Raw genomic sequence first — 10,210 nt, 5'->3', positions numbered from 1 at the left:
CGTTTAAAAAATGTCAGGGAACAATATTGAAATCTATGCTACATTAATAGGTCACTACACTGATGCTTCTGCATCAAGGTTACCACTACAGAGGATGTCACTGCATTTATGTAAGTAACAGCATTTGCACTTAATTTAATTTCTAAGTATTTTAATGGAATTGAAACGCAATGGTGAATATTTTTATTTAAATGAAGAGTTAGGATTAGGTATTTCATTTAAACTAATTTATAATAATTTAGGTTATGCTTAGGGTAAATTAGTTATTTTAATTCAGTATAAAATAATTACAAATCAGAGGAAAGATTAGGGTTAGTATTTCTACTAAGTTAATGTCATTTATTTATTTAAATACATTAAAATGATAATAAATCAAGGCAAGTGTTAGGGTTAGGTTAAGGATAATAATTTAATTTCAATTAAATTAATTTAAACTAATCAAGGGTTAGTGCTAGGTTTGAAAGAAGAGAAAGTTTAATGTTAATAATTCCTATTTCTAATTTAACCTTTTTAGGGCTAGGCTTACAATTAGTGAAAGAACTGGGGTAATTATAGAATATAATTCAATGTACTTCCATGAAATTATTTTACTTTAATTTAAAAAGGTTTTCTAAATGTAGAGTCAAGACTATGGATCAAAGAAGCTGTAAATCACTTGTCAAACTTATATTAACAACATAATTGCTATTGAAGTAGCAGCATCAATGTACTAAGGCAGTGGATCTTGAGGTAGTAACATATAATTTTGTGGTACATGATAAAAAGGAATGTGAGATAGAAAAAGTAAAACAAATTAAAAACTGGAGGTTTGTTTTATTTTAGTCTCAGAATTCAAATTATCAGGCAAAACAGGTACACCACACGCAAACATTGATCTGCTTAGAAATAGCCTTTTGTTGATCTTCTTTAGGAAAGTCCTTTGAGCCATGCAATGGCCATTCAGCAAGTGGACGTTGCATTTATTTGCACAGTTACTTAATCCAAGTTTGGTAAGTCATTGTCCAACATTAAACCTAAGGCTGGTGTTTACTGCTGACTGGCAGGATGTTATACCAGTGCAGCCTGGATGGGGTTATTGTTTCTTATTGAAGAGGCCCACTGGAATTTCTTTGGCTGGTTCAGGCAAAACCTGCATTGGCCGGTTCTGAAGGGCTGCTTCCCGCATTTTGTAATAGACATACTCATTTTCATGGAACATGCGCATCTCCATCTCAGTCTGATGACGAATTACCTGAAAATAACAGAAGAACAGATTCAAAGGTTAGAAGACTCAGAATGTAGTGTAAGAATGACAAGAAAACATCACTATAACCAGTAACAGCTTTTGGTCTTTTCTAATTCCAACTCAAGTTTTTAGAAACACCAGCTAGTATGCTAAACTAAATTACAATTCTCATTAGAATCTACGAATAATACAGATTCACTCTACTGGGAAAAAAACAAACTTGGTGAATATCAAGTTACTGGTACCTTGCTAACAAAAGTCAGTCTAGGATAAAATCAAATAGGTGAAAAAAAAGGAAGAGAAGGACGGAAGGAGAGTAAAAAAGCAATGAAAAGTGAAAAATAGGTGGAAGAGGGGCAATTAAAAACAACTGGAGCAAATTATTTCCAGATAAAAGATTTTCAGTAACTTGTATTTGTCAACATGGCAAATGAACATTTGCTCGGAAACATTCTAAGAAACAGATTTCATCAGAATGTGCCTAAGATAAGTTTTTCTTCAACATTAAAGAGATCTGCCCTAGAGGATTTGATCTTTGAGAAAATGGTCACAGTGAGAGAAAGTCTGACCTTTCTTGAGAGCGGCTGGGAATATACTCCGAGTAAGGGAGGCATTGGCCATGGTTAGAAGGGTTGAGAGAGCATCCCCAGAAAGAGCACCGATGAAAGATGAGGGTGAATCATCATGATCATCAGAAGTGGCTTTGAGGGCATTGAGTATGTCGGTGAGATCTGCAATAGATTGTGCTTTGAATGATAACCAGTGCAAAACAATTCTATGGCGGTTAAAATTGGTAAACCCAACTTTTTGACTCCTTTTTAATCTTTCCCCAAGATGAATCTGTATGAAATTTGGCATGCCAACATGTGCCCGCTTGTACAATTTTACTGTTAAGTTTCATCCAGAGTCGTCACATGGTCACAATGTTATTAGCAAACAAGAAACTCCTTTTCAGACGTAAGTGAGATCTAACCATAACGACACAGTGGATAGGACTATATATATATATATATATATATATATATATATATATATATATATATATATATATATATTATTTCATGTTGCTTTATTTTAAGTACTTGTATGCGAATAAGTTTCACAGGAATTAGGGGCATCATTGCAATGCCAGTGGGACCGCCAACGGCAAGCCGTCGGTGGTGGTCCCACTGACAGACAGCCCTTCGGACCGACTGATGCATTAAGATGCAGGTGGTCGGATCCTTGACTGTCGGGGGATGGACCGCCACCTCAGACAGGATCTTTTGATTTCGACGTGGTGGCAGCTGGATACTGAATGAAGGTGGTGCCTGCTCAGGCACCGCCATCAGGATTAAGATGTCCCTTTCTGACTACCTGTTTATGGCGGTCCCACAACCATTAAAAGGTAGCCAGAAAGGGACTTTAGGACCCCAAGCAGGGCCCCAGTCCCCTGTGGGCCACTGAAATAAAGCCATGGGGCACAAGTAGTGCCCCCATGCACATTCATACCACATGGTGCCTGGTTCATGGTGCATGAATGTGCACAAAGTGCTCACTAACACTGCTGCTTCTGCTGCGGCCCTTTTCCAGGGGCGCAGCACTAGCCACCATGTTATTGAGCACTTTTTTGCCCACCAGCACAACGGGCACATTGTAATTTGGCGGTGGGACCGCTGACGTCTTGTCGGGCAGTCCCCTACCCACGGCGATCCGACCGCCAGTGTAATGAGCCCCAAGGTCTTTAATGTGGTGAGCTTGTCTATACAAGACTCTGAAACTTGACTAATTAATAGTTTGTTTTGGAAAGGGAACATTTTCCTTTTTTCCCAAGTGTAGCTTTATCTAAATGTATCGAATGTGTAGAGACAGAGAATTCCACATGGAAGGGTTCAAGCAGAAAATGATCTTCCACCAGTCTGAGACTTCCTCAGGATCTTTTAAAGAAAGTCATATGATGATCTCAAAGATGAATATATTAGGTGTTTTTAAAGCACTTATTTTTTACTCTATAGCACTTTCTTTACAAAATCTAAGCAGTGTGGAAATGGAACCCAGTGCAAGGAATGCATGGCTGGAGATACATATTTCCTACGTTTAAGACCAGCCAAAATGTAGAATTCCTATTACGAAACCTTTGCAACTCTAAAATAGGATTTTAAGAATGGGCAAGGAACATCCAGTGAAATAATAAAGTCATGAAAAGGCCAATGCCACTATAACCCTGGTCCTCTGGAGGTAAGCCAAATACAGAAAAAGCTTCCACAGGGAACATAAACATAAATGTAGCAAGACAGAGATTTTAAAATCAGTAATATCGTCTACTATTAGGTAATTAATTTTTTTAATGTCATGCAATATTTATTTATGTTTTTTGTGAATTCTCCCCATGCATTGCACAACCTAGTATTTTTTTTATCATTCCTGTATGCCTTGTTGGAAGGCAAGGGTTGCTTGGTTCGATGGAAGATGCACAACCAGTAGGGCATACCCCTTAAGCACACTTGCCCAGATGCTCGCACAACTGTACACATTGGAAACACACTACACCAGTTATTAGCAATGCACATTCAGGAAACCCCAATACAACCATATTGACCAACCTCCAGATCTTTGGTAATGGGGTGAGTAGGTCCATGGGTGACCAGGAGAATCGCATATGCTTTACATATCATTCCATGTCCTACATCAATGATACCAGCATGCCAGTGAGTCACTCCTGCCCGCATCAGTGCCATCCCTAACTGGGCATTGTTTGGATGATAGATTTTCCTAAAGAAAGACAGAAATTTGAATAGTTAATTACCAGGACTGTTTTTCCAGACTTTCAATAATACTGTTTTAATGTATCACTAAACATAACATACTCTATCCTTTAGTAAGTGACTACAGCAGGTAGCAAAACTACATGAAAAGACAAGCAATAAGAATTTAATGAAAATAATACTATAAAGATTATGAGGATTACTCAGCTTCTTGAACGTACATTTTAGAATTTCTGAATAATCTGTGTCATCCCAATTCTTAGAAATCGCAGAGGAAGAGGCAATCATGAGTTACTTCCCACCTTCTTCGGCTAGGTCTTTCTGTCAATTATTATGAAGAGTGACTCATAGTCCATATATGAGCCAAAGTCTAGGACAATCAGGTTTCTTAATATGAACGGGGTTTTCCTGTTTTTGGTTAGTATGGGAACATCAACTGTCCTGGTCTAGCTTCAGTTCAAATAAGCAAGTGAAACAAGAATCCCTGCTCAGCAGAAAAACACATAGTCCTGGCGAGTCACAGTAATGGTCTTAATCAATGGATATCGATTCAGAGAAAGCAAGAAGTCTAGACATGTAGTGTTACGCTGTGTGGACATGGCTCAATGAACGATACCGCTCCCATCCCATCCCATCCAAACCTCCTCTCACAATCTTCATCAACTATCATGGCAGCAGGGTACAAAGTTATTAAACTAGTATCTTCTTGTGCTTCAGGCAGGGAGGATCAAACAGCTGCTGGAGATTGGGAGACTCTAGGGAATATCCAAGAGGCACAAGATGGGGCTGGAGTGGGAGGGAAACTGGTGGAAATCCAGGAATTTCTGGATATGTGGATGAAACACACTATGAACACTTAGGCCAGGTACAGAAGAGAAGAAAAGGGGAAGGACTAGCATTTTAGAGTCACTGGGAGGTTGGATGTCAAAATATCCTATACAGAAATATGATGTGACATAAATATTGTGTCCTAAATATATCTTACAAAAACAGAATTTGGAGTTTCTTTTATTATTTCCAATAAGGCAAAATATGATTAGAGGTTACATGATATTTATGTCAAGCAGTATTTTGACAACACTTTTCTCATATCACATCAGAAAGAGAGATACTAGTACTTGACAAAGTAGTTTTGTTTCCAGTAGTAGGTCCAGGAACAACAAAATGATACATCAGGGAACAAATTAATATGAGGTGACACAAACGTGATGGATGCCAGGAGGTGTGGGTACTGGAATTGAGGCATGGCGGACCATGCAATAGGCTTAGCATTTGCCACAGTTGACTTGCCTCTCCAAAGTATCCTATATCTGAGCATTCTTTAGCAATTGACCTCAAAGCACACTGGGTCTGCAACCCTAATCAGCATACTGAGGTCATGAAACAATATCACTTTGAAATTGGTATCTTCAACTAGTGCACAGGTGCTAATAAAAAGCAGGATATTTTTCAACAAGCCTATCGCTTTAGCCCCTTGGGTACCCTTTTTTCACCAACCAACCCTTTTGCTCAGACAGTGTTGCATCATACTAGCAGCAACCACAGTAATCGCTAAAGTACCAGTTTCCAAGAGAAACAGCTCAATGCTGTATTCATGAAAATGCTGATGGTCCTACTGCTCATGCCTCTGGATGATGCCAGCTAGTGCCCTGGATAGGATATTTCACATTACAAACCTGTCCACCACCAGAGCCAACTTTATGTATGTATAATGAACATTGCTGACTGGATGAAGGACAACTGTCTCAAGCTCAACATGGTGAAGACGGAAGTCCTCATCTTTGGGAACAACACCTCACCATGGAACGATGCTTGATGGCCTCCTGGACAATCCCCTGTCCAACAGACCACACCTGCTGAAGAAACAAGTGAACACAGTCTCTTCAGCCTGCTTCCACACCCTACGAATGCTCCTCAAGATCTTCACGTGGCTCTCAGTCAACACCAGAAGGACCGTGACGCAGGACCTCACCATCAGCAGGCTGGACTACGGGAATGCACTCTAGTTAGCAAACACTGCACGCCGCCTGAAGAGACTACAGACAATACAAAACTCAGTGGCCAGACTCATCCTTGACCACCCCAGATGATCCCACACCACACCCCACCTCAGGAAGCTACAATGGCACCCGATCCAGAAGAGATGGCAGTTCAAGATGCTGACCCACACATTCAAAGCCTTGCACAATGAAGGACCAGCACACATCAATAAATGATGACATTCCACCAACTGACCAGACACCTACAATCCGCCTCCCTCTTCCTCGCAGCAATCCCCTTGATCCGCCAAGGCAACACCAGAGGACGCTCCTTCTTACACCTAGTGGCCAAGGCCTGGAACGACCTTCCCCTGCACCTTAGGACCGCCCCATCACTCCAGCAACTCAGGAAAGAACTCAAGGCTTGGCTGTTCAAATGAACAGATCACCTCAAAGCAGTTATTGATTCCAGCTACTTAAGACCCCCACAGGTAATTAGCCGTGCTTTACAAATCCTTGTTTGACTGATACAGTCAGCCTTGTTACTCAAGGCTCACAGTTTATAAAAGGCATGATCAAATGGCCCATCCAGATCTCGAACTGTAATCCCTTCCTATATCTATCGAGTCATTGGAGGGTGTTCCAACCAAAAGACACAGATATGAATTCCAGCTGTAATGGTATATAACTGTTAACAGTTCTTGTCCATCCGTTTTATAAACTCTCTCTGTACAACTCACTTACTATATCTTTTTTTGTCTTGAAGTCACTCATTATCTCTATCTTCCTACCTTACAAACACCCTCCATCTTAACAGCTATAATTCTTCGTTTTTATCCATGCAGATTCAGAGCAGGGGCGTAGGGAACCCCCCACATAAGCAGCTTAAGCAGGGGCTGCCACAGGGTGTCATAGGTTAGTGAAATAGGTCTTACTAAACATTAGTTGTTTATGGTTCATCTCTGTCTGCAGATCTGTCCACAAAGTGCTCATAAATTACTGTTAGGAAATAAATGACAGAGGGATTGGGGAAGATATGAACAGCAAAACAAAGATAGAAAGAAAAAGGATGAAATCATGAAAATAGGGGAAAAACAGAGGAACAAAAAGAAAATGTAAGCATGAGAGAAAGGTAAGAAAGAGAAAAATTAATGATGAAAGACAAAAGATGGGCAATGGGCAAATAGAAGGAGGAAGGAATGGAGGAAGAAAGGAAGGCTAAAAGGATGTAAAGGTAAAAGGAAAGAATGAAGAAAAGGTGAATGCCAGGATGGAAGGACGAAAAGATGGATAGGTGGAAGGATGAGAGGATGAATCAAAGAGCAGAATAATCAATAGATTATACAGTGAATGTGTGGAAGAACGAGGAATGGAAGGATGGAGAAATGTGAAAGGATGGATGGGTGAAAGTATGGATAGATGGATATGTGGTCATATTGGTGGGTGCATGTGTGATAGGATAGATGTGTATATATATAGATGGATGGATGATTAAAGGGTGAGGTAGCTCTCCTAAGGAGGGTAGGGTATGCTTTCTTCATGTGCCCAATGTGAGTAGAAGTATAGTTCAAGTGGGGGATATCTTAAGTTTCTGACTACTCCCTTGATTCAGAGTAATGCAATAATACGCATTACATGGTTATTCCATGTCACTGCACAGACTCTATTACTATTGCAAACCTTTCCCACTATATTTGCACAAAAAGCTAAATCTGGGGGATCTTATTCTTACACTCAGATCACATCACACCTGAAGGAGCTCCACTGGCCCTCCCCATTCACAAACGAGCACAATTCACACTCATCACCCACACTTTCAAGGCACTACATAACACTGGCCCAGCATACCTCAACAATCGCAACTGCTTTCACCAACCTTCTAGACACCTCTGCTCAGCGCCAGGATACACTCCTGGGTGATAGTGGGCTCTACAAATCTGCATAACGTAACATAACACTGATTACGCATCAGGTTATTTCCTCTCGATTTTGCATGGAACATAAGTGAGTTCTTGTGAACTGACAATCTTTCTCCCTTTATGGTGTATTTAGAAACATTTCATATATGAAAAGTGCAAGACTGTGCAAATAAAAGAGCTTGGACTTACATGTAACCTTCAACCATTCGCCTTGCATACTCAGCTGCTGTTTCAAAGTTCTGCAGGTAGGCCATCACTTCGGACGCAATGCTCAAAATCCTTAACAAGTAAATGTTGGTCTCAGCCAGCACAGGCTCCTGTTTATTAAGGCATTCACGACAAAGCTTCACCACCTGTATTTTAAAAATTAAACAAATAAAACAGCAGACAATAACAAAATAGGTTTGAGGCTATCTCTGTTTCATAGTATGTCATCATACACAGACACTGAAGCAATATTTCCCATGTGTTATGGCCAGCTAGGTAGATAATGATTTGGGCAGAGTTAGTAGGGCCAATGGCTTGACCACTCCCTAGGTCAACAAGTAGTTACCCTTTGAGAAGACCGCTATTGTAACAACATCCAACCCACAATGGCAACAACAAGAATTATTTTCTACTGTTGCTAGTAGGAGACAGCTTCATGCATTTTTAGGTATGGATTCCTAGCAAGGAGAGAAGAGACCAGTCGGTCAAAAAACTGCTCTCTAAATTGGCCTTGGAGAAAGCAGATACGCAAGGGATGTCTAAAACATTGATTCCCTAGATGCTTTACCTGCCTCCCAAAATTGTGCCCCTGTAAAAAGGAACTTCATGGAAAGCTCTTTCAAGCTTTGAGAGAAGACTTTTCTACCTTAACAGGGGCCCTCAAACATGAACTTAAAAAATTTAAACAAAGATTTGACTGAGGCAATGGATGTATTCTCTAATGAAATCCAACAATAACCAGTCTGAAGAACAAGATTTCTTGAAAGAACAGAATGTTAGCCTCCCCTGCAATGGGGAAATTTTAGAGCGGCGACCCAGAAGCAATAACGTCAGAATATGAACAGTGACCCAGGGAGTTGAAGGGAACAAATTTGTTTTGCACTCTGCTGAAGTCAGTGTTCCAACCCAGAAGGGAGAGCACATGAAAGTGGGCAGGACCCATCACACTGCAGCTACTGCTTCTCACTCCAACAGAGCTCCTGACATCTGTCATGAGTGCACCACTTACAACAAAAAGAATAGTGACAGTAAGAAAAACCCGCATTTGCAATGCAATAGATCTTGCATTTATCTGAGTTTAAGCTATTGGCATTGTAAATGGAAATGTGTTTTATTTATGTTTTAAAAACCAAAACATAAATAAAAGTCATTGTCATTTACAATGCCAATATCTCAAACTCGCGTAAATGTGAGATCTGCTGCATTGCAAATGGTAGGCTCATGGACAACAGGAGGGGGGGAGAAGTCACGGACAACGGGAGGGAGGGCGGGGGGGGGGTAAAGGAAGGACAACGGGAGGGAGGGCGGGTTTTGTTAAAGAAGGCACGACAACGGAAGAGGGTAAAGAAGGCACGGACAATGGGAGGGAGGTAAAGAAAGCGCAGAGGGGGTAAATAAGGCACAGACAAAGGGAGGGAGGGCGGGGTTGAATAAGGCACCAAAGCATGTTGTGCCTGTAGTAAGAGAAACTGGATAAAGAAAATAGTGCTTAAAGACTAAATAACAGGTACCGTTGATGGAGCAAGGATTCGTGAAAGAAAATTTGCCCCTCAAATAACGTGTAATAATGTAACCGATTTGTTTTGTGGATACTAAAACCGCAATACACCACAAATAATTTTATCTAGGAGAAGCTTTTCTATGTTCATTACTAAACCGTAACATGAATGTTCTAAAATGGCCGACAAAACGCTGGATTTCTAGTGCGCATGCATCTACTGCATCTACGTAGCATGACTCTGTCGCTTTTGATGAGTAACTTTTGCAGCTGAGCAATGGCACTAAAAATGGCCGCTTCGAACTCACATGCTAATGCACCTGATACTGCTAAACTAAAACTTGTACGCTCTATTAAATACTAATGCAAAGGATTTAAATAAGTAAATGGGGATAGAGTAGAGATAAGTGGTATACAGTGAAATTATTGGGTTTTGTATTAAAACGTTTCTTTTTCTGACTTTATTATTAGTTCTTATTTGGGCCTCGGAGGATGACTGAAATCCCTACCTCGTATAAACTGCGCGCATGCGCGTGGAGACTGGCCAGAAACAAAGATGGCTCCCGTGTCACTCAGCCAAGGTCATCTTGCATGAAGAAGGCTGAGAAGCTCAACTGATGACCCCTGCAAGAGCAACA

The 10,210-nt window shown here is 40.6% G+C and overlaps 1 protein-coding gene across 2 annotated transcripts in view; it reads right to left on the bottom strand.

Annotated features, from left to right (window-relative positions):
- Positions 1-793: 793 nt before the first annotated feature.
- Positions 794-10,210, bottom strand: part of SMYD1 (SET and MYND domain containing 1) — a 135,007-nt gene continuing 125,590 nt past the window's right edge. For both annotated transcript variants that reach the window (XM_085642644.1, XM_085642643.1), the window contains 3 exons: positions 8,057-8,220; positions 3,808-3,976; positions 794-1,231 (listed from right to left, as the gene is read on the bottom strand). In XM_085642644.1, coding sequence (XP_085498770.1) covers positions 1,073-1,231; positions 3,808-3,976; positions 8,057-8,220 — 492 coding nt within the window. In that variant the 3' untranslated portion in view covers positions 794-1,072. The remainder of the gene's footprint in view (positions 1,232-3,807; positions 3,977-8,056; positions 8,221-10,210) is intronic.

The sequence above is a fragment of the Triturus cristatus genome, chromosome 2_2 (assembly GCF_964204655.1).
Source record: "Triturus cristatus chromosome 2_2, aTriCri1.1, whole genome shotgun sequence".
Lineage (NCBI taxonomy): Eukaryota > Metazoa > Chordata > Amphibia > Caudata > Salamandridae > Triturus > Triturus cristatus.
Note: the sequence above shows the minus strand (reverse complement) of the source record. Positions and strands in the feature narration are given on the sequence as shown.